This window comes from Pelophylax lessonae (assembly GCF_965119305.1).
Source record: "Pelophylax lessonae genome assembly, chromosome: 3".
NCBI lineage: Eukaryota > Metazoa > Chordata > Amphibia > Anura > Ranidae > Pelophylax > Pelophylax lessonae.
Genome location: NC_138770.1, coordinates 382,392,854 through 382,418,256, shown reverse-complemented (window position 1 = coordinate 382,418,256; position 25,403 = coordinate 382,392,854). Strand labels below are relative to the sequence as shown.

At 44.8% G+C, this 25,403-nt stretch overlaps 1 protein-coding gene across 1 annotated transcript in view; it reads left to right on the top strand.

Annotated features, from left to right (window-relative positions):
- Window positions 1–24,935, top strand: part of MCHR2 (melanin concentrating hormone receptor 2) — a 324,899-nt gene extending 299,964 nt beyond the window's left edge. The window contains exon 6 of the mRNA XM_082248916.1: window positions 24,554–24,935. Coding sequence (XP_082105042.1) covers window positions 24,554–24,878 — 325 coding nt within the window. The 3' untranslated portion in view covers window positions 24,879–24,935. The remainder of the gene's footprint in view (window positions 1–24,553) is intronic.
- Window positions 24,936–25,403: the final 468 nt, after the last annotated feature.

Below are 25,403 nucleotides of genomic sequence, written 5' to 3'. Positions count from 1 at the left end.
TGGGGACAGTGAGTCTGGGTTGCTAAACCCAGAAGGACGGATTGTAAAAAAAAAAGTGCTTTTCTCCTGTCTATAGGGATAGGTTCACATATATGCGGTGTGGGAAACGCAGCAAATCCTGTGCATTCCCCCCACCATTTTGAAATTACACGGCGATCATGCAAACTGCAGGGAGTGTCAATGTTAAGTAAATGACACCCCAAAAGATTTGCAAAATGCAGTGAAATTGACAGGATCAGATTGCATAGGTGTGAACATCCATGGGAACTGATTTCAGTGCAGGAAAAAAAGGGTCCTGCACCTTTTTTGTGTGGATTTGGTGCAATTTTATCCATACAAAAGAATGGCCCAAATCACGCTGTACAAACACTCAATGTAATTACATGCTGTGTTCTGCATCACAGATATGTGAACCCAACCTAAATGTCTGTAGACAGGAGAAGAGCGCCTTTAAATTTTCTGGCATCGCCCCCAGCTCTGCACATGTGTAGTTCCAGAGCTGGCCAACTGTTAGACAACTGAGCTCAGCCTGACTCAGGTAGCATGACAGGTATGGGAGGGTGCATGTGATGTCAATCGCTTGGCGTCTGTTTCTAGTGGTTTGAAGAAGACAGGCAGGAGGAGGAGGAAGGACCAACAGCCTGCCTGAGCCAGAGCAAGATGGCAGTGCCCTACAGCCTGCCTGAACCTGCCCACAGTGCCCTACAGGCTGCATGCATGAAATGGACAATGATTTAAAAGGGAAGTACAACTAGGAACCCCGAGTTAAGGGGGGGTTGAGGAGGACACTTATAAAACTCTGGTGTAAAGAGAGACTCTAATGTAATGGGGTTCTGTCACCAGAGTCCTCTTACATCAGAGTTGCCAGCGCTTCCCCCTACATCCCATTTTTTCAGAGTTCCTCTTACAGTTTAAAACACAACATATACACACAAGGTGATATTCACCATCCGTGCGCTAATAATACCAGTCCAAACGTAGCTTGTGTGTCTTCCTTCCAAAACATAGTCTATTAAAGCTAGGTGGCTGCTGCTCCAGTCAACTCCACTGGGTGGCGGAAGAGAACACTGTGCAAAAGATAAACAAAACCCGGCGCACATCCAACCTAGTGTATTATAGTTTTTATTAAAGGAAAATGAATCAATATGAAATGCACTCACATGGTACAGCAAGTACTAGGCATATGTAGGTTCCCCTCCTCTGTATGGCCTCTTCAGATCCCGCACTGTAACCACTCAGTGTCCCCTGGAAAGTGAAGCTCCCCTCAGGACGACCGATCCGCTGCACCTCCGGCAGATCCTGCACTGGACCCACTCGATGTCCCCTGGAAAGTGAAGCTCCCCTCAGGACGAGGGATCTGCTGCACCTCTGGCAACTCTGCCTAGTGCGCCTGCGCCCGACTCCGCTGTCCCTGCCATGAATTCCGCACATGCGCACAGGGATCCAGGCAGAAGCCGATAACTATGGGAATGGAACAACTCCGGCAGGACAGAGAGTTGGGATGACTAAAGGGGTCAAGATGACTGGGACAATTAAGAAATTAAGAAGGAATCTGGAAGTTTTAAAAGGTGTGGGAAAGCCTGGGGTGTCAGGAAAACCCCTACTGAGAGACCAGAAGTGAAAAGCAGTAAGCAGGGAGCTGTGAGTAAAGGCTGAGTGGATTAAGAAAGAGTTTAGAAGGCTAGGAGAGCTGCTGAGACGGTCTGAGAGATCAGTGCAAGAGCAGTGTTGCTGCTGAAGAGGGAACCAGGTGACTGGCATTTTCTCTTTTGCTCTTTGAAACTGAAACGCCTACATGGTAAAACCTCATGTAAGGTAATTTGCTTTTCCTTTAAATAAAAGTGAGCTGCCATGCCCTTAAATTGCAGTTAGGGCTGATATGACTCACTAAAAACACATCTAGCCCAAGAGCTTAATCACCCTATATCACAGAATATAATTAAACAATGTTTTTTTTTTTTCATGCACCAATTATTATCCAGACGATCAATAATAAGAATGTTAATTACTGGTACATATCTTCAACATGGTGGACCTATTTATGTAAAGTATTTTCAATTGCCTCTGATATTATTAGAGGCAGAGGTTTCTACTAATAAGCAAATACATCTGACATTGAAAATTCAATGTCCAAACATATAACATATTGTAAACCAACGCTTTATTTGTTCTACAATGTAGGCTTTATTGTCTTTATTGTCTGTCTACATTAATTTTCTGGTATCAGAACAACTAACTATATAGTTTATTATGTTATTTCTCTCATTAATTTATCAAAACAAGTTTTCTGAAAAAAAAAAAAAAAAACAACATGCCTTAACAGAAGCGCTATAACCAGGATACAAGTTATTTTGCCATGCTATTCGCATTTAATGAGCTGTCATTAACTGAATATTATGCCAATGTCTTTTCATATTACAACGTGTATAATGGTAAATCTTTTACATGAAAGTCAGTTATAATAAGTTGTAGAGGGAACATGCTAGGAAACATTTTGTCCTGTTTCTATTACTTACAAACTGCAAACCAGAAAGACCTTCACAGTGTTCTATTCTTATTAAATATAAACTTAATTAAGTGAATCTAATTTTTATTGAGGGGGCATTATGTTTGTAAAAATGGTAAAATCACAATTCATAATTACATAGCCAGGGTAAAAACAAAAAAGGGCATGTCTAGTTACTATATTACTCTAAACCTGCATCTAAACTTATTAATAACACAGCATAGTTTTACATAAAGAAATAATAGCTAATACTCTCCATAAAAATGAAATGTATGCATTTATAGAGAAGACATAGAAAAGTTTTACTTGAAGCATTACAATCTCACATCTTGACCAAATGCAAATTAGACAAATTGTTCTTGATTTCCCATTCTATCAGATGTTTCACATAAAGTCTAGCATCCTTCCACACTTAAGCATTATGGACAAATGATTGCTTCTAATTTGTGTGACTAAGGACATCTGTGTTCATCATGACAGCTTTTCTGCTCTTTTCTACATGCATATACCTATTATTATTATCCAGTAATTGATGTATGAAAAACATTTGTCTAATAATAATTTTACAGAGATGAATATAAACAACACACAGTATCAATGAATCCATGCTAAGATTTTTATTTAGTTTAGAGCACTCTTATACTTTCCAGCTTCAAACTTTATTTTTGTGAGCCTGGATATTTTCAGTTTTAAAAAAAGTTATTATAACTTTTTTTTTTTTTTTTTTTAATTTTAAAACTCAACAGGGAAGTGATCAAGACTCTGTTTACTCCTGTCAACATGTTTCCAATGTTAGATTGACTGTGCCTCCAGTGAACACGTATTTTATGTGCAATTCAATAGAGTCAGGATCAGAGTCCTATTGTAAAGGCATATAATATTAAAGTGTATTTAAAGCAAAAAGGTAATACATGGTAATGCAGCTTACTGGTCTTTGGTGTGGTTGCTGGATTTATTTTCTCTTTTCAAGTATTATTTATAAGCATCTGTTTTATTTTTACCTGGTAATCCAGCATGTAAAACACCACACTTTCAATCCTTGGGTGGCTAAGATACTACTCCGTGGTATCTGTGGGGGGAAGCCATGGATTTCACCCTAGACTGCTCTTCTGATATGGACTACAAACATGTCCATAGCTCTTTATCTTCATTACATGGGGGGGGGGGGGGGCGGGCAATTGATAGGAAGGAAGATATTCTTTAGTACAGCTCACAGGAAGTGAAAAGAATACTGCATTTCTGGCAGGATCAATATGTATTTTTAAATTTGTTCTGAGCTTGAAAAAAAAAAAAAAAACAAATACAGCAACCGTATGTAAAGACTGCATGTGCTTTACAACGTGTGCTGCAACATTTAGCATTTTTGTTCTGGAGTTTATTTATCCTTTAAAGGTCAACTTCAGGCTTTGGGACACATACACTCCTGAAGGCTACACAGCATTGTACGTTATTTTTTTTATACTTATTTTTTTCCAAAGTCTTCTAGGTCAGTTACATGACATGCATGCTCTTCTTCTCCCAGTCATCTTCAGTAGTAAATAGCCCTCAGAGAAGCAGAGAGCAATGCTGATGACAATGTGATGATACTGGTGCGCTGTCTGCATGAATGCACTATAAATGAAAAATAGAGTGGTTATGTCCCCTCGGGGGTGTGGCCCTAACACGTTTCATTCCTTTGGCATCATTTAGTCCAGAAGATCGAGGATAAGTTTGAGTTGCTTTTTTTACTTTGTTGACTGCCCATTATTGTTAACAGGACCTATTGGCCACTTTTGTGGGCGAATTCTCAAAAATTTAGTGAACAGTTCTTACATCTTAATTTGCCACATAATGATTGTATGCATGGCCTTCAGATTTTTTACATATTCACTTTTCTACTTTACTTTACCTTTAATAACTTTGTCATTGTGATAAAATAAGCAATTCATAGATAAGCCGCCAAAGTGAGCAAATAACGGAATTTTTGTAAAATCTTACCTGTAAAATTCCTTTCTCTGAGTCCTCCGACAGTCGCCGCCTCTTCATATTCGTCACATATGGGGTATTAGACTTTGCTCCGAAGGAGTAGCTAGGCAACAGAATATGTTAACAATAAAGCTTTAACATATCCCACCCTCAAGGGGTGGTCCCCTCAGTCAATACCCTCCTACTTCCTGCAACCATATCTCAGTTTTAGTGGAATAGCAGTAGAGTATACATTCAAACCCCAAAAGAGGGCGGGGGCGGCGACTGTCGGAGGACTCAGAGAAAGGAATTTTACAGGTAAGATTTTACAAAAATTCCGTTTTCTCTTACGTCCTCCGACAGTCGCCGCCTCTTCATATTCGTCACATATGGGGACGTCCCAAAGCAGTGCAAACATGAGGGGTGGGAAACGCATCCGCGCCGAAAGGCAACGCAGTCTCCACATCAAAGAAAGGAACCTTACCAAAGGAAGGAAACCAGCTGGGCAACAGCAAAAATAAGTGCTCAACAGGAGCAACAACCCAGGAAAAGACAAAAAACCAGGGGATACAAAACATATCCCAACAGCCAGGAGTCCCCAACAAGGGACCCTAGGGAACAGCCGCACTAAGAACCTTGCGGCCAAAGGAAGCATCCGCCGATGCCTGAACATCTACTTTGTAGAATTTTGTGAAAGTGTGTACGGTCGACCAAGTCGCCGCCTTACACACCTGGGCTACAGAAGCCCCATGACGACAGGCCCAAGACGTACTCAGAGATCTAGTAGAGTGCGCCTTCACAGGCACAGGGGGAACCTTCCCCTGCAAGGCATAGGCCTGTTCAATGGTCTGCCTGATCCATTTGGCAATGGTAGAGGCGGAAGCCGCCATGCCCTTCCGAGGACCCTCTGGAAGAACAAACAAGGAGTCCGTCTTTCGAAAAGACTCAGTCGATTTAAGGTAAACCCTAATCGCCCGAACAACATCCAGAGAATGCAATCTCACCTCCTTTGGATGTTTAGGCTTCGTGCACAACGAAGGCAAAACAATATCCACGTTAAGATGGAATTCCGAAACTCGTTTCGGCAGAAAAGAAGGATTAGGTCGCAAGACCACCTTATCCAAATGAACAACCAGGTACGGAGACTTGCAGGACAAAGCCGCCAGTTCCGACACTCTGCGAGCCGAAGTGATCGCCACCAAAAAGGCGACCTTTTTGGACAACATAGACAACGAGATCTCCCTGATCTGTTCAAAAGGAGCACGTTGTAACACAGACAGGACTAGATTCAAGTCCCAAGGGGGCAAAGGATCCCTCCTAGGAGGAACCAAATGCCGCACACCCTGAATAAAAGTGCCAACCAAGGAGTTGGAAGCCACGGGACGTTGAAACAGAACGGCCAGCGCAGACACCTGACCCTTTATCGTAGCCAGCGCCAAACGCTGATCGACACCCGTCTGAAGGAAAGACAGCACACGGGAAACCGAGTACGTGCGGGGTGAAAACCCCCTGGACTCACACCAGGCAAAATAGGCCTTCCAAGTACGGTAATAAACCTTTCCCGAGGAAGACTTCCTCGCGTTGATCAAGGTATGAACAACCTCTGGAGAGAGACCCTTCTCCTTCAGGACCTCGGTCTCAACAGCCAGGCCGTCAAAGCCAGCGACTGTAAAGCAGGATGGTAAATCGGTCCTTGAGACAGTAGATCGTCCCGAAGAGGCAGACGCCAGGGGGCGTCGACCGCCAGATTCACGAGGTCTGCGTACCAGGACCGGCGAGGCCAGTCCGGTGCCACAAGAATCACCGTGCTGCGTTCCGAGTGTAACCTGCGAAGGAACCGGGACAGCAACTGAATCGGTGGAAACGCGTACATCAGCCTGTACTGATGCCACGGGGCCACTAACGCGTCCGACGCGTCTGCCCGAGGGTCGCGCGTCCTTGCCACGAACCTCTTCACCTTGTAGTTGAGGCGAGACGCGAACAGGTCCACATCTGGAAGACCCCACTTCGCGCACAACATCTGGAAGACAGCCGGATGGAGAGACCATTCCCCCTGATCCAGGGTCTGGCGACTCAGATAGTCCGCCTGCCAGTTCTCCACTCCCGGAATGTGAACCGCCGTTATCGCCGGGACATGAGTCTCGGCCCAAGACAGAATGTCGGCCACTTCTCGAGCCGCTCGGGCACTCCTGGTGCCCCCTTGGTGGTTGATGTAGGCCACCGCCGTGGCATTGTCCGTCTGCACCCGAACCGGGCAGCCCTGCAGCCGGTCCGTCCAGCGATGAAGACAGAGCCTTATCGCACGCAATTCCAGAATGTTGATCGGGAGGGAAGACTCCCCCTCCGACCAGGTCCCCTGGGCGGACAGAACGCCCAGAACACCACCCCAGCCCGACAGGCTGGCATCCGTGGTGATTATCGTCCACGAGATCGGACGAAACGACTTGCCCCCGGACACCAACGGGGACTGGAGCCACCACAGAAGGTTTTCCCTGGTGCGATGACTCAACGAGATCTGAAGATCCAGAGATTGAGGTCGCCCGTCCCACTTGGACAAGATCTCCGCCTGGAGACCCCGCGTGTGAAACTGCGCAAAAGGAATCGCCTCGAAAGCCGAGACCATCAATCCCAGACATCTCATACACGTCCGCAGAGACGAGTTCGGAACGTCCCTGAGGGACCTGACTTCCTCCTGAAGAGTCCTGAGTTTGTCTTCCGGCAGGAAGACCTTCGCCTGCACCGAGTCCAGTATCATTCCCAGATAGGGAAGACGAACCGACGGACTCAGTGTCGACTTTGGAACATTTATTGTCCAACCGAACTCCTGCAGAGTTTGCATCGTGACAGACAGGTCCTTCTCCAGACCCTGACTGGTCGCAGACCGAATCAGAATGTCGTCCAGATACCCCAGGACAGAAATGCCCTGGGCCCTCAATAATGCCAGAACCGGTGCAAGCACCTTGGTGAAGACCCGCGGAGCCGAGGCGAGCCCAAAGGGCAACGCCACGAACTGGTAGTGATCCTCCGCAATGGCAAATCGAAGGTATCTCTGATGACCCTCGAATATGGGGATGTGAAGATACGCATCCTTCAAATCGATGGAGGCCATGAATTCCCCCGGAACCAGGGCAGCCACCACCGAGCGCAGGGATTCCATGCGGAACTTGCGAACCCGCACAGAGCGGTTCAGAGCTTTCAAGTCCAGAATTGGACGAACCTTGCCCTCCTTTCTGGGCACGGTGAACAGATTGGAATAAAACCCCCGAAATCTGTCCCGATGAGGCACCGGAACCACCACTCCCTGAGCCCTCAGGTCCCGCACCGCCAGGTGCAGATCCCGCAGGCGCTCTGGAGACAGTTGTAGATTTGAGGGAAAAAATCTGCTCTCTGGCCGAGAGAGAAACTCGATCTTGTAACCAGATCGAACGATTTCCAGAACCCATCTGTCCCGCACACGGGCCAACCAGGGCTGAAGAAAACCGAGCAAGCGTCCCCCCACCCCAAAACTGGGTGAGGGCGCCCCTTCAGGCCGAACTGTTATGGGCCGCAGGTCCGGATTGGCCGGACTTCTGTTTCCCAGACCAGGGCTTCTTCTGAGAGCCCTGGCCTTTGAACGGTTTGCCCTTGTAGTGCGGCCGAAAGGCACGAAAGGACCCCTGAGGGGGCCGAAAATTCGCATGCTTCTTCCCAGAAGCCCCCTTAGCCTTGGGGAAATGGGGCAAGAGAGTGCTCTTACCCCCGGTGATCCCCTTAATCAACACATCCAGGGACTCCCCAAAAAGGCGAGACCCATCATAAGGCAGATTGGCTAAGGTTTTACGTGAAGATTGGTCCACCGACCAACATTTTAACCAAACCAGGCGGCGAGATAACACCGCCACGCTGTGCACACGTGCAGCCAACGGAATCAGGTCCAGGTCCGCATCACACAGATACATGACACCCTGGTGGATCTGATCCACCATGTCCAGGGTCGCCGCCGAGGCCGAATCGGCCACTAGGACGCGCCTAAGCATCTGCGTCCAACTTGCGATCGCCTGGGCCGCCATGAGAGAAGCAAATAGAGCCTTAAGCATAGAACCCGTAACAGAATAAGTATGGCGGGCAAGAGACTCCAGTCTCCTATCCGTGGCATCACAGAAAACAGGGGATCCCTCTGCAGGAATCGCAGTGGCTTTGTTCAAAACCGCAATTGCATGATCCACTGGTGGAGGCACACACCACCGTTCATCAGTGGCAGGGGAGAAAGGATAACGCAGCTTGAATTTACTTGGTACCGCAAAAGGTTTGCGCAGATCGCGCCATTGATCCTTTACAGCGCGCTGAAAATCAGCATTGCAGGGAAAAACCTGCGGCGTCCTGCGTTTTCTCTGCGTCCCATAAGCCGCCAAGGCAGCGGGGGGACACACTTCGTCCTGCAAACGTAGCGTCTGCTTAATGGAAGCAATCAACTCATCCATGATTGCAAGCTCTTCAGGCGAGCCAGGGGGAGAATTATCAACCCCCTCAACCTCAGCCTCTACCTCAGACCCCACTAGATCAAGAGAGGAGCGGGACCCCGATAGGGGGGTCCCTGCCAGAACAGCCCCATCACCTTCACCCTCAGAATCGGAGGACAGAGTAACTCTGGGCCGTTTAGTAGATTGAGCAGCCACCAGCATTTGCACCTGGGCAGCAAGGCCAGCCACAATAGTGGCTAAATCCCCCCCTGGGGGGGAAACAGCGGTCCCCTGGCTTTCCACCAATACTGTGGGAAACTTGCCCTCCTGAGAATCCATTGCCCCTGTACGCCAGACAACCAAGGGTTAACTGCCCCCTTTCAGCAAGCGCGGTAAGCGCAGCCCACCGCACACACTCAGGCACAATGAGACCCCCACAGGGAATATACAGACTGAATACAGGCAATGGACAACAGGAATAGAAGGATAAAACCTGAGGAGACCCCGCTGCTGCTGCTGCCTCGACCGGTGTTCCAGGAAAAAGGAAGTGATGCTGCCAGGGCGCTCTATGTAAGCCTATGGAGGCTACAAGAAAATGGCCGCCGTGCATGGAAACCATGCGGCCGGAGTGGGCGCCGGTAAAATGGCGTCGTTTGGCGCCGAAACGGCCGCTCCACAGTGCATAAAAACACACACAATTTCATCCCATTATATGGATACATGTTAGATCGCCGCAGCGATCGCTGTATATGCCCCAACATGCCATTAAAAACATGCCCCACAGCACACAGCTTCCCACACTGCCCAGCCTGACACACACAGTGTCATACAGCTCCCCCCCCCCCCCTTGCAGCCCACAGCATGCAGCCGAGAGATAGGGAGACAAGCAGTGTGATTTAAAGGCAGGTTACACAGTCCCAGACTGAGACCCCCCCCAGACAGACAGGTCCCCACATAGACACACTTACCTCACATGGCGTGGGGAACCCGCACAGGCGAACAAGCCGCTGCACATGAGGCAGGGAGAGTCGCAATTCAAGACGCACACAATGGCGGTTAAGAAACCGCACAGCGTCCGGTGAGGTAGCCACCTCACCAAACATCCCTGCACCGAACAGGGATGGGTCGTTCACCGTGCCAGGAGCGTTACCTGGCTGAACGCTCGATGGCAGACTGGGAAGCCACTGACCCACGACCTGCGATCAGGGGGATCAGCCCGAGACCCAGTCCGCATGATCCTCTTCGTCCGAAGAACTAACTAATGCTGACAAAAACAACAGCTAAGTAAAGGTAGAGAAAAAACTCAAATAAAATATTAAAAAGAAGAAAGAGTCTGGGACAAAAAGTCCCAGCACAGAGAGAGCCAGCCACTCCTGACAAGCTAGACATTAAAACTGAGATATGGTTGCAGGAAGTAGGAGGGTATTGACTGAGGGGACCACCCCTTGAGGGTGGGATATGTTAAAGCTTTATTGTTAACATATTCTGTTGCCTAGCTACTCCTTCGGAGCAAAGTCTAATACCCCATATGTGACGAATATGAAGAGGCGGCGACTGTCGGAGGACGTAAGAGAAACTTGGTTTCCTTTTAAAGCTGTTGAGCATATCATATATGTGGGAGTGCAATGTTTTCAAAGAGTCAGCCAACTCAGACAAAGTGAAAAAGAATTGTTCCCTGAATAATTTGCTCACTAGGTCTTATATAATAGCTCAGTTACAGATGTCTATAGTCAAACAAATTAGAAGCAATCATTTGTCCATAATACTCAGGTATGGAAAGATGCTAGACTTTATGTCGCAGGGCAAAATTGCAGCAGTGTGAAACTAGCCTAACTGTTCATTGATTTAAAAAGGTCAATAAAGAATAAATGTTTAAATGATAAGGAATAAGAGCAGACTGTCAGAAAAGCTATGAGAATATTGTATTATCATGAAATTCACTAAGGATCAGAATCTTTTAAATGTTCTGTTTAATTTTTGGAACAACAAACAAAAAAAAATGTTTTGCATATTTGGATTTGTGTCATATGTGTCTTGATCCCACTATATACATTACAGTGCAATTAACACAAGGGAAATTGAGCTTTTATAGATTCTAGAACAAACCAAATTAAAAAAACAATAATCATTGTGCTTCTTTAAATCTTTACTATGGATAATTTCATATATAACAAATACTAAAATTGTTATTTTTAGTGATCTTTATATTTGCATTCCTTCCTCATGAGAGAGGTCAGGCAGAGAAAATTGAAATGTTTGATACTAGAAGACCATATTATATTGGGTTGCAACAAATGTTCAGCTTGATCTTTCAGAAAATATTAAGTGCAGAAATAGCAACATCATACCCAAGTCATGTTAAATTATGCTATATTACATTTTATGATCATTAATTTTACAGAGAAATACTGTATATGCTATGAGTAACAAGTAACAAACTACTGTATATAGGTTTAGATATACTGAAATTATTGTATCATTAGAGCAGATTCAAAATTTCGATCATGCTTGTTATTATTTGTATGTTTATTTATTTTCTGCTGATTTGGAGGTTATTTTTAATTGTATTTGATTCATGGCTGTTGTAATGCTAATTTTTGGTTAATTACAAGTTTTTTTTATTAGAGGCTCTCTGGCTTTTAAACATATGCTTTGACTGTATTCTGTATTTATTATTAAACGTTATTTGTTATTTTAATATTGTAATTTGTTGTCTATGTATTAAAACAGTTGACTATTTGTTGTCCATGTATTGTGTATGAATGTCTATTTTTTCCCCATGTATTGTCAGAATTGCCATTTTTTTACCTACATATTGTCAAATAGCTGCTGTATATAGAAAAATATTGCTATAAATAAATCCCCTACAGGCAGGACATTTCAAACCATTCCACTTTTATCCCAACGTTTTTCTGTGACACACTATCTGCACCACTCTTAAACCCCCAAATTTTAGATTGAATTTTTTTTTTCTACTGGCATAATCACACATACTACTTTTAGATAAAGAAAATGTTATATGTTTCCTTATCTTTCCTGCCCATTACTGATGTTTAAATAATTTAATAATTATTACTGAAAATAATTTTGACACATAATCATACTTGAATGTCAAATATACTAAGTACATCACTTTCTTGCATTTTTCCATTTTTTGGGTAAGCAAATTCTCTTTCTAAGAACTTACAGTATATGGAAGAAGATCTTTTAAAATCTCAAAAATGCTCACTTGATCCTGACTAACTACCTAAATTAAAGGACAAAAAATCTAGTCTAAATATCATTTAAAAAAAAGAAAACAGTCTGATTATGTCCAAGTGTATTGCCAACACATTTCAGGAGCCAAAAGAATATTGATGACGATGGAGGATAGACTCAAGGAGTGGGGAGAAGAGTAAATCTTACTCAACAGATGAGTATGGCTAAAAAAGGCAGTACTGCATCCCTAAATTTCTTTAACTATAAGCAAACAGCCCTGAAGGTAGCATCTCTATCCTGCATACATATCATACAAACAGCAGCATTGTATATAGCTATAGTCAAACACTTCATATACAGTGCACGTGTTAGCAGGATAAGATGACTCGTCTCTGGCCCAATGCGTTTTGCCTATATTGGTTTCTTCAGGGGTTCAGGGAAATTATATGGCTTTAGAGTAACTGGAAAAATAGAAAAATATATGCATAATATACAACTCACAGATATACATTTTTATATATTAAGTTGTTAACTGGTCAGTAACTTACAGTTGTTAACTGTTGAACAAAACAGTTGGCAATATTAGGAAATGCATGTACTAATCAATCTGACGCAGTCAGAAATGTTAGAAGGTGTGCATATAAAGATAGATGGGCCAGATCAGAGCAGATCCTGCCACCAGGTCACAGGTGAAAAACCCCAAAGGACCGGAAATGCATGCCGCAAGTCATCAATTGCGCTAATCAAAACCAGATTCGTACTGATGAAGAGCAGAAATGGGATAACATGATATACTTGTATAACAGGCCCTGTATTCCACTAAGAAACATACATATGGCCTTCTACTACCACATAACTCTGTAAGATGCCCACAAGCACAGATGCGACCACTACAATTAGATTCTCCCCCTGTGGGTATCCCAAACAGTACCAGAACAAAGTCTATGGAGACATAATAGACAGTATAGAAGAAGTAAATCTGATGAGAAATTACAACATGGTGGTTACTGGTAAAACCAGCTTCTAATTTTCGTTACCAGATTTACTCTTACCCACCCCCCCCCCCCCCAAGTCCATCGTCCATCTTTATCAATATTCCAGTCCCTGGTGATGATGGCATTGTTTTGGCCCAAAAACACACTGGTAACACAAGTCAAATTTATCATATTGTTTTAATAAATTCTATATTATATTATATAATAATATTTGGACATTTTTTTATTTGGATGTTGGAGCTACATTCTTTCTCTTTTGGTTACTTCCCAAAAATCTTGCAGAGCTTTTTTTAAGCATAAGCTGCTCATCCAGTATGAAAATACACGAAGATGCACCAAACTCAAAGAAAGCCTGTGGCAATTGGCAAAAAGGCAAAAGTATGGCTATTCACACCATGATTCTTATGCTATCCTAAATAAAATGCTTTCTGGTTTTATCACACTGGACAGTGAATGAAGTTTAGCTTAAAACAATGGGTTGCTAGGCTTTTCAAATACAGCTGAAACTCTGTGCTGTTTATTTTGATCTTTTACTTTGGAAGGTGTTTTTTCCTTGAAAACCGTACTTTAATACTGTGGTGAACACTTTTTTTTAGAGGACTTTTATAGCATGTGACATTCTTTGCCATTTGCAGTTTCTAGGTATTTCATTGAAGGATATGATACATAGCATTTCCTTGTCTTTCCCAGTAAAGTAAAATGACATTGGAAAGCCAATGTCAAGCAGATGACTATCTACTGTACATACAGAAGAGCACAAAGACCTTTAAATAATTGAATCTGTTCTATTGAAAAATATTTATTAGAAAACTGTCAGTGTAAAAAAAAGACATAATAAAAATGAACATGATATCATGCATGGTTGAATAGTAATGTTTTTACCTTACAGACCAATAATTGCGTATCAACCTGACCTGCAAGTTAGATGGTGATTAGTGTTGAGCGAACACGGACTGTATTATTCGTGTTCGTACCGAATAATTGGATTTTTTGTACCCGAACACGGACACGGACACTTTACTGTATGTTCGGGTAAAAATCCGTGTTCGGTCGTTTTATTTCCGGGTTTTGCATGCTTTGGCGCTCTTTTCATGGCGGGCTTTCAACAGCCAATCAACAATCGTTTAACTGGTGTGCCTTAAGCCATCCCAGCCATGCCTGCAAATGTCTTAGTAGCTGTGATTGGCCGTCTGAAGCATGTGACCAAGTCTTTATAAGTTCGAGGCAGCCGCAGCGGCGTCATTATGCTGCTTAGATTCAGGGACAGAGCACACATCAACGTGCTGGCTGCTGATTAGGGAAAGATAGGCAGGAAAAAACCATTTGTGTCCGGATAGAATTGAGGGACAGGTCGGAGTGTTTAGGCAGGGCGAGTTGTAGGCATTTTAGGGATAGAGTCTGCTGAATTATAGGGTCAGTGTCTTCTACAAACTACAATCGATATTGCTGTGTGGGGGGTGGGGTGAATCTGCACTCAATCCTGATCTACGATCTCTTCTCAATCCTGTTAGGGACAGAGTCTGCTGAATTTTAGGGAAACTGTGTTCTACAAACTACAATCGATATTGCTGTGTGGTGTGGGATTGGAGATAGGCAGGTGTCAGTGATCCACATCCATTTTTCTGTGTGTGAGCTGCAGTGAACACAATCTTTTTGGGCTGCAGTGAACACAATCTTTTTGGGCTGCAGTGAACACAATCTTTTTGGGCTGCAGTGAACACAATCTTTTTGGGCTGCAGTGAACACAATCTTTTTGGGCTGCAGTGAACACAATCTTTTTCGGGTGCAGTGAACAAAATCTTTTTGGGGTGCAGTGAACACAATCCTTTTTGGTGTGCAGTGAACACAATCTTTGTGGGGTGCAGTGAACAAAATCCTTTGTGGGGTGCAGTGAACACAATCTTTTTGGGGTGCAGTGAACAAAATCCTTTTTGGGGTGCAGTGAACAACATCCTTTTTGGGGTGCAGTGAACACAATCTTTTTGGGGTGCAGTGAACAAAATCCTTTGTGGGGTGCAGTGAACACAATCTTTTTGGGGTGCAGTGAACACAATCTTTTTGGGGTGGAGTGAACAACATCCTTTTTGGGGTGCAGTGAACAAAATCCTTTTTGGGGTGCAGTGAACAAAATCATTTTTGGGGTGCAGTGAACACAATCTTTTTGGGGTGCAGTGAACACAATCTTTGTGGGGTGCAGTGAACACAATCTTTTTGGGGTGGAGTGAACAACATCCTTTTTGGGGTGCAGTGAACAACATCCTTTTTGGGGTGCAGTGAACACAATCTTTTTGGGGTGCAGTGAACACAATCTTTGTGGGGTACAGTGAACAGAATCTTTGTGGGGTGCAGTGAACACAATCTTTGGGGGGTACAGTGAACACAATCTTTGTGAGGTGCAGTGAACACAATCTTTGTGGGGTGCAGTGAACACAATCATTGTGGGGTGCAGTGAACTCAATCTTTGTGGGGTACAGTGAACACAATCTCATACTTCTGAAGGTTTGAGGGTGCTGCCTGTTCCATACTCCCCCTACTCCTCATCTAGCCTTTTAGGGGTACAAACAATAGTAATTGGGGCCTAGTGTGGTTGTGTACGTGTGATATACATACACTTTTTTGGGATCATATTTTCTATTCCGCTATTTAATCAAAAACCTTTGGGGATCAGTTAAATTGGGGGATAGTCTGTGTTGGTACGTGTGAGAGAGATCCACCTTTCCAAGTTGTTGGGGTTCATCTCATACTTCTGAAGGTTTGAGGGTGCTGCCTGTTCCATACTCCCCCTACTCCTAGCCTTTTAGGGGTACAAACAATAGTAATTGGGGCCTAGTGTGGTTGTGTACGTGTGATATACATACACTTTTTTGGGATCATATTTTCTATTCCGCTATTTAATCAAAAACCTTTGGGGATCAGTTAAATTGGGGGATAGTCTGTGTTGGTACGTGTGAGAGAGATCCACCTTTCCAAGTTGTTGGGGTTCATCTCATACTTCTGAAGGTTTGAGGGTGCTGCCTGTTCCATACTCCCCCTACTCCTAGCCTTTTAGGGGTACAAACAATAGTAATTGGGGCCTAGTGTGGTTGTGTACGTGTGATATACATACACTTTTTTGGGATCATATTTTCTATTCCGCTATTTAATCAAAAACCTTTGGGGATCAGTTAAATTGGGGGATAGTCTGTGTTGGTACGTGTGAGAGAGATCCACCTTTCCAAGTTGTTGGGGTTCATCTCATACTTCTGAAGGTTTGAGGGTGCTGCCTGTTCCATACTCCCCCTACTCCTAGCCTTTTAGGGGTACAAACAATAGTAATTGGGGCCTAGTGTGGTTGTGTACGTGTGATATACATACATTTTTTTGGGATCATATTTTCTATTCCGCTATTTAATCAAAAACCTTTGGGGATCAGTTAAATTGGGGGATAGTCTGTGTTGGTACGTGTGAGAGAGATCCACCTTTCCAAGTTGTTGGGGTTCATCTCATACTTCTGAAGGTTTGAGGGTGCTGCCTGTTCCATACTCCCCCTACTCCTAGCCTTTTAGGGGTACAAACAATAGTAATTGGGGCCTAGTGTGGTTGTGTACGTGTGATATACATACACTTTTTTGGGATCATATTTTCTATTCCGCTATTTAATCAAAAACCTTTGGGGATCAGTTAAATTGGGGGATAGTCTGTGTTGGTACGTGTGAGAGAGATCCACCTTTCCAAGTTGTTGGGGTTCATCTCATACTTCTGAAGGTTTGAGGGTGCTGCCTGTTCCATACTCCCCCTACTCCTAGCCTTTTAGGGGTACAAACAATAGTAATTGGGGCCTAGTGTGGTTGTGTACGTGTGATATACATACACTTTTTTGGGATCATATTTTCTATTCCGCTATTTAATCAAAAACCTTTGGGGATCAGTTAAATTGGGGGATAGTCTGTGTTGGTACGTGTGAGAGAGATCCACCTTTCCAAGTTGTTGGGGTTCATCTCATACTTCTGAAGGTTTGAGGGTGCTGCCTGTTCCATACTCCCCCTACTCCTAGCCTTTTAGGGGTACAAACAATAGTAATTGGGGCCTAGTGTGGTTGTGTACGTGTGATATACATACACTTTTTTGGGATCATATTTTCTATTCCGCTATTTAATCAAAAACCTTTGGGGATCAGTTAAATTGGGGGATAGTCTGTGTTGGTACGTGTGAGAGAGATCCACCTTTCCAAGTTGTTGGGGTTCATCTCATACTTCTGAAGGTTTGAGGGTGCTGCCTGTTCCATACTCCCCCTACTCCTAGCCTTTTAGGGGTACAAACAATAGTAATTGGGGCCTAGTGTGGTTGTGTACGTGTGATATACATACACTTTTTTGGGATCATATTTTCTATTCCGCTATTCAATAAAAACCTTTGAGGATCAATTGAATTGCGGGATAGTCTGTGTCGGTACGTGTGAGAGAGATCCACCTTTCCAAGTTGTTGGGGTTCATCTCATACTTCTGAAGGTTTGAGGGTGCTGCCTGTTCCATACTCCCCCTACTCCTCATCTAGCCTTTTAGGGGTACAAACAATAGTAATTGGGGCCTAGTGTGGTTGTGTACGTGTGATATACATACACTTTTTTTGGATCATATTTTCTATTCCGCTATTCAATAAAAACCTTTCTAGGGCAAGATCTTAAATTACAGAAATATGAGGAGACCGTCAAATAAGGGCCGTGGCCTGGGTCGTGGTGCTGCTGGTAGAGCTCCTGTTGCAAGGAGAGGACATGGTCGATCTGTGCCAGCTACACGCACAAGTGAAACACCTTCCTCAAGTGTGAGTAGGCGACAGAACCTGCATCAGTATTTGGTAGGGCATCAAACGCCCCTAGAAGTGATGAGGCCAGAACAAGTTGAGGTGATAGTAGATTGGTTTGCTGCTGACAGTGCCTCCAGTTCCTTCACATTGTCTCCCACCCAGTCTACTGCAGAAAGGTCAGAGTTGGCACCTGCAGCCAATGTCCAACCGTCTTTCACCTCACCCCCTTGCAAATCAGGCCAGCAGTCTGAGCCCCAAGCCATACAGCAGTCTCTTATTCTTTTTGAGGACTCTGTCAGCAGGGTTTCCCAGGGCCATCCACCTAGCCCTGCCCCAGAAGTGGAAGAGATTGAGTGCAGCGATGCCCAACCACTTATTTCTCAAGATGAGTACATGCAAGGATCATCGCAGCACGTCTCCGATGATGACGAAACGCAGGTGCCAACTGCTGCGGCGTTCAGCATTGTGGAGACCGACAAGGAGGGCAGGGGTGAAGACTGGGTGGAAGATGATGTGGAGGACGATGAGGTCCTCGACCCCACATGGAATGAACGTCATGCAGGTGACCTGAGTAGTTTGGAGGAAGAGGCGGTGGTCGCACAGAGCCACCAGCACAGCAGAAGAGGGAGCAGGGTGCAGAAGCGGAGCGGCCGTGCCCTAGACACTACGCCCGCTACTGCCCAACGCAGCAAGGGAACGAGCGCACCAAAGTCAGCTCAAAGGAGTTCTCTAGCGTGGAAGTTCTTTAGAAAATGTGCTGATGACAGGACACGAGTGGTTTGCACCCTGTGCAATCAGAGCTTGAAGCGAGGCATGAACCTTCTCAACCTGAGCACAACCTGCATGATCAGGCATCTAAGTGCAAAGCACGAGCTGCAGTGGAGTACACACCTTCAAAACCAAGAAACGTCTCTGGCTCATCCTGCTTCCTCTTCTGCTGCAGTCTCGGCCGCTCCAGCCACATCTGTAGTGATACCGGCACCTGCCACCCCGCAAACAGACGATCTGTCAGCAACACCACCACCTGGGTCACCAACAACCATCTCCACAATGTCCCGTGGAAGCGTTCAGCTTTCCATCTCCCAAACACTTGAGAGGAAGAGGAAGTACCCCCCTACCCACCCGCGATCCCTGGCCCTGAATGCCAGCATTTCAAAATTATTGGCCTTTGAAATGCTGTCATTCCGTCTGGTGGAGACGCACAGTTTTAAAAACCTTATGTCGGTGGCTGTCCCACAGTACGTCGTGCCCAGCCGCCACTACTTTTCCAGGCAAGCCATCCCTTCCCTGCACAACCAAGTGGGGGAAAATATCAGGTGTGCACTGCGCAACGCCATCTGTGCCAAGGTCCACCTAACTACGGATACGTGGACCAGTAAGCACGGTCAGGGGCGTTATATCTCCCTAACGGCACACTGGGTAAATGCAGTGGCGGATGGGCCTGAGGCGGATAGCAATTTGGCGCATGTCCTTCCACCACCGAGGATTGCAGGGCGCTTCAGTTTGCCTCCTGTTCGTAACTCCTCCTACTCCGCTTCCTCATCCTCTACCGCCTCCTCATCCGGACAGCGTAACACCTTCACCACCAACTTCAGCACGGCCAGGGGTAAACGACAGCAGGCAGTTTTACAACTTGCCTGTTTGGGGGACAAACCACACACCGCGCAGGAGTTGTGGAGGAGCATGGAACAGCAGACAAATGAGTGGTTGCTGCCAGCGAGCCTCAAGCCCGGCCTGGTGGTGTGTGATAACGGGCGAAATCTCATAGCAGCTCTGGGCCTAGCCGGTTTGACGCACATCCCTTGCCTGGCGCATGTGCTGAATTTGGTGGTGCAGAGGTTCCTTAAAAACTACCCCGATATGTCAGAGCTGCTGCAGAAAGTGCGGGCCGTTTGTGCGCACTTTCGGCGTTCTCACCCTGCTGCTGCTCGCCTGGCAGCGCTGCAGCGTAACTTCGGCCTTCCCGCTCACCGCCTCATATGTGACGTGCCCACAAGGTGGAACTCCACCTTGCACATGCTGGAAAGACTGTGCGAGCAGCAGCAGGCCATAGTGGAGTTTCAGCTGCAGCACGCACGCGTGAGTCGCTCTGCGGAACAGCACCACTTCACCACCAATAACTGGGCCTCCATGCGAGACCTGTGTGCCTTGTTGCGCTGTTTTGAGTACTCCACCAACATGGCCAGTGGCAATGACGCCGTTCTCAGCTTAACTATCCCACTTCTATGCCTCCTTGAAAAAACAATTCGGGCGATGATGGAAGAGGATGTGGCACAGGATGAGGAGGAGGAGGAGGATGAAGAGGTAACATTTCCAAGGCTTTCAGGGCAGTCATTCGCAAGGGGCTCCGAGGGTGGGTTCCTGCACACGCAAACGCCAGGGACGCAATTGTCCAGCAGGGGCACAGTTCTGGAGGATGAGGAGGATGAGGAGGAGGAGGAGCTGGAGGAGGAGATGGAACCATGTTCACAGCAGGGTGGCACCCAGGCCAGCTCATGGCCATCACTGGTGCGTGGCTGGGGGGATACAGAGGACACGGACGATACACCTCCCACAGAGGACAGCCTTTCGTCGCCTCTGGGCAGCCTGGCACACATGAGCGATTACATGCTGCAGTGTCTCCACAACGACCGCCGAGTTGCCCACATTCTAACTTGTGCTGATTACTGGGTGGCCACGCTGCTGGATCCCCGTTACAAGGACAACGTACCGTCCTTAATTCACTCACTGGAGCGCGATCGCAAGATGCGCGAGTACAAGCGCACGCTGGTAGACGCCATGCTGCTGGCATTCCCATCTGACAGCGGGGCCACAGTGGAAGCACAAGGCAGAGGAGGAGGAGGAGGAGGTCGCCAACGCAACCAGGGCACCGCCAGCACCTCAGAAGGCAGGGTTAGCATGGCCGAAATGTGGAAAAGCTTTGTCAGCACGCCACAACAAACAGCAGCACCAGCAGCTCAGATGGAACGTCTTAGCAGGAGGCAGCATTTTACCAACATGGTGGAGCAGTATGTGTGCACACGCCTACATGTAGTGAATGACGGGTCTGCCCCCTTCAACTTCTGGGTCTCCAAATTGGGCACATGGCCTGAGCTTGCCCTTTACGCCTTGGAGGTGCTGGCGTGCCCTGCAGCCAGTGTATTATCTGAACGGGTATTTAGCACGGCTGGGGGCGTTATAACAGACAAGCGCAGCCGCCTGTCCAGAGACAATGTGGACAAGCTCACGTTCATTAAAATGAACCAGGCATGGATCCCACGGGACTTTTCCGTACCTTATGCAGAATAGCAATGGATACCGACCTTACCCACCCATTGTTCCATTTTTGCTCTTTCTCACTCTTTTGGGGTGTACCCTCATTTAAAATTTTTGAAAAGAAGCAGTGTTGGCTACCTCGTCCTCCTCCTCAGGGCCAGATTAATGTAGGGGCTATTGGAGCTGCAGCTCCAGGCCCCTACCTTTTATATAGGCCCCGGGTTGGCCATATTCACTGTTACCGCTCTTCTGTCACTTGTAAACACAGAAGTCTGGCTTCTATGCTCGCTTCCCCAGGCAGCACCCTCAGAACCTCCCCACACAGCGTGAAGGCCGGACAAGGAGGGACAGTTGGCGATGCATGGATGTGTTTATGGGCTTCAGAGACAGCATCCCATGTTGAATTAGGCATGCATGGCTGCACCCTTCCTCCTCTGGGTGCATGGCAAGGCACGGCCCTTAAGGCCCTTCAAAATCCTCAGCACCAAGCCCATGATGCTGTTAATCCGGCCCTGGTCCTCCTCCACCGCCGCTTCCACCTACACCGCCCATAGGTGTGCGCAGCCTATTGCATTAAGGTGTGCACCCCAAAGTTGAAATACACATGCATGTGTTTGCCAGCAGGGAGAGTAATGTATCGGGGCCATGTACCTGTAGGCAAGGAGAAATAGAGCAGAGCAGGTCCCAGGGAGATCTTTCCCATCTCCTCACTGGCAATGCTATGTGCCCTAGGTGATTAGGGTGTGCCCAGGCACACCCAGCACACCCTGTGCGCACGCCTATGTCACCGCCACATCCACCACCACCTCAACCTCCCTCCTACTCCATATGGGCCTCGTCCTTCAGAGATGAAGAAGAACATTGTTTTATTTTTCTGTTTTTTTTTTGTTGTTTTAAGTTATTTCCCTATCCACATTTGTTTGCAGAGCACTTGCCATGCTCTTAATTACGTTTTGCTGCCATTTGCAGCACTCTAGCCCTTTCCTTTGGTGTTTTAGAGCCATTTTAGTGCCTTAAAGTTCGGGTCCCCATTGACTTCAATGGGGTTCGGTGTCCGGGAAAAGTTCGGTAAAAGTCCGGGACACGGACCCGGACTTTTTTTTAAAGTTCGGCCGAACCCGTCGAACACGGACATCTAGGTGTTCGCTCAACCCTAATGGTGATATATACAGTATGAACCTAAAAATGGGATATGGAGATATAGTAAAATAGTAAAAAGATGAAAACAGAAGAAACTAATACTGGTGGATGGGAAAGCAATTGTTATTTACGTACATATTATAATTTACGCATTGATTAAGACACTTTCAGCTAAACCTCAGCTTTATTATTTTCACAGCAAACTGATTTAGAATTGATAATATTTGGTTCCAAAGATTATTGACTGAAACACAGGAACAGACTGACTAGAGCACTCACAACGCCTCTCCCCCCCCCCCCCCCCCACAAAAAAAAAGAGAGAGAGAACTGTCTCTATTAAAACAAAATGGCAATATCTGATGCTCCCACCACTCCAGGTACAAGTTGGCATGCGATTTTGCACATGTACTGCCTTTTGCACTACACTTAGACTTGGGTGTAGTGGACTCATATAACCACTTTACCTAGGTAGTACAAAGATCAGCAATGAGTGCAATGTGTGCACCATCATATGCAGAACTAGCAATCTAGAACAAAAAAAAAAAAAAACTTCTGTAGGAATTTTGATCTTAGCGAAGATAAGATTAAGCTTTTAGCTGCACAGCATACCCATTGTCACCTCAGCTTGCACTGCCAAAGTGAATAATACTAATCCACCTTCACATGCATTAATGTGTAATTTCTATGGCAATAAATGCATTATTCTAAAGATAGTTGGAACATGTAGTTGGAACATGTAGGGTTGGACATTTGCATGGGAGGGGAAACTTCCAAAGATGAGATTTAAAGTCTAACTCCACCCCCATTTTCCTCTTTAGTTTTGGATAGCGTGGGTAATTATTCAGTGTTCTTTTTGGTTCTTATTTCTGTTTGTGACCCCATTGGGAAGTTTTCTCTCACTTTCTGTCCCTGCTTGCTATAAAAGAAATGAGTGGTTGCAGGAATCACTGGGACAGGAAAACACAGATAGTATTAAAACACTGTCAGAATTTCTAACAATTCCTCACTCTACTAAAAATGTGTTTTTGTCTGTGACCCCATTGAAGGAATTTCCCATCACCTCCTGAGGGAAAAGGGTCCCCAATAGGGACATAGAGACAATTAAATTCTGATAAAAGTGCTTAGAAAACTTAAGAAACAAAATAATTTTCTTGATATAGAGTGTTGAACAGTTTGGGATAGAGTGTGTACATTATACTATTATGCTATGGCTTAAAGAAACTAAACCATATATGTAGTCTAGTTTTGTACTTAAATGGAATGTATATTGGTTTTATATAATTTCCAGCCTCCAACAGATAGAGCTTTAGACTACTTTTCACAGACGTACCACCTTGTTTTCTTTACTGAAACAAATTCAATTATTACCATAGCTCAATAGCTCAAGCTCCAATATACACACACAGATGAATAAGTCAGAATAGACTTATCTCTTCCCCCTCCCCTTTACAACCAAATGTAATCAGTGAACTATGACTTTTCAGGTATAGAGATGCTCTAGAAATCCTATCATGTTCTGTAAATCCTATGCCACAGACAAACCCTGTATCAAATATGTAGCTTTATAAGAAATGTGTTCTTGAAATAGTAAAAAACAGACATAAATATCTGTTTAAAAGGGTATACATTTTTAAAATATAAAACCAAATTAGCCGACAACTATCATAGTCATATGCAGCCAGACAATGCAAATTATAGGAGAGGATTGCCCAAGCTTTTTGCATTGGAGCTTTCTTTGTAAGATTATACTGACTGTACACTCAAACTTGACCTATACCTACAACCAATTTTTGAACCAACTAATACCAGCATTCTAACCCAAGTTAGCTGATATCTTACATCCATACCCTAATCCCACTTTTATTGAACATCATATATTGCATAAATTGCACCCTACATTATACATATCATTGCTGTTTTCCTATCATAGCTGCAAGATTGCAGTCTCTCCTCCTTTCCCGACCAACCAGGTTGCATGCCTGGAAGAGGGTCTTATAATAAAATTTATTTCAGTGGCAGGTATTCGGACATCATTCAGAATCCCAGTTGTTTACATTGTAGGAGCTCTGGGAATCAGTCATTTGCAATGAGAGTAGCTGTGGTGCATAAACTTCATGGTGTTAGGTAAAACCCTTATCGGGGTCCTTAAAATTCCCCATTGTACTCAAAGTGAAATCAAATGTTTTGTCTCAAGTTAGACCTTGAGTTTGCAAAGTTAATATCTGCCTAGAGTTATGAAATACATGACAGTTAATTTTGCCTAGTAATCAGTTTCTTATATATTTTTTTTTCAGTTACAACAACAGCTTACCAAGGCAAAGAGTGCTACGACTGACCAAGATGGTTCTCGTGTTGGTGGGAGTATTCATTGTCAGTGCAGCCCCCTACCATGTCATACAGATCGTAAACCTTCAGATTTCTAAACCAACATTAATTTTTTATGTGAGCTATTACTGCTCTATCTGCCTCAGCTATGCCAGCAGTGGTATTAATCCTTTTCTGTATGTACTTCTTAGTGGAAACTTTCGTAAAAGACTGTCTGAATGCACAAAAACTAGGATGAAAATTTCAGAGCGTGAGCTGAACAATTTTGACAATACTTTGAAATCTAGCTTTTAGTTCTTTCTGCTGTTTGGAATATTTTTGAAAAATGTAATATTGTATATATTACAGAATAAATTAAAGTAAAACTGTACTTCCTCAGTCAAAAAATCAGGTATTATAATAATAGGAAATCATGTATAATCAATAGGGAAAAAAAAAAACAACCTAAAGTGTATTTATCATTCGCCATCAATGTCACAGATGTCACATAACCAAGCAATCAGAATTACTAGAAAAATGCTGTACCAGAAAACTGTTGCTAGACTCCATGATAATAATATTGTAGGTAATGCCTTTTTGGCATTTTAGGGAATTGATAAAAACCTTACTGTACCAGGATGTCAAAACTGCTGTTGATATAATCACTTTAAAATCTAAGCCTAGTCATTCTTGATCTCACTTTTGAAATTTCCGTACCATGCATTTCTGTATCGTCATTCTACAGAGAGCTTTGCCAGAATTTCTGTAAATTGCCTTGACATCACATAAACTTCCTCATCATTTAAAATTGCTACAAACACAACAAAATAGCACATTTCT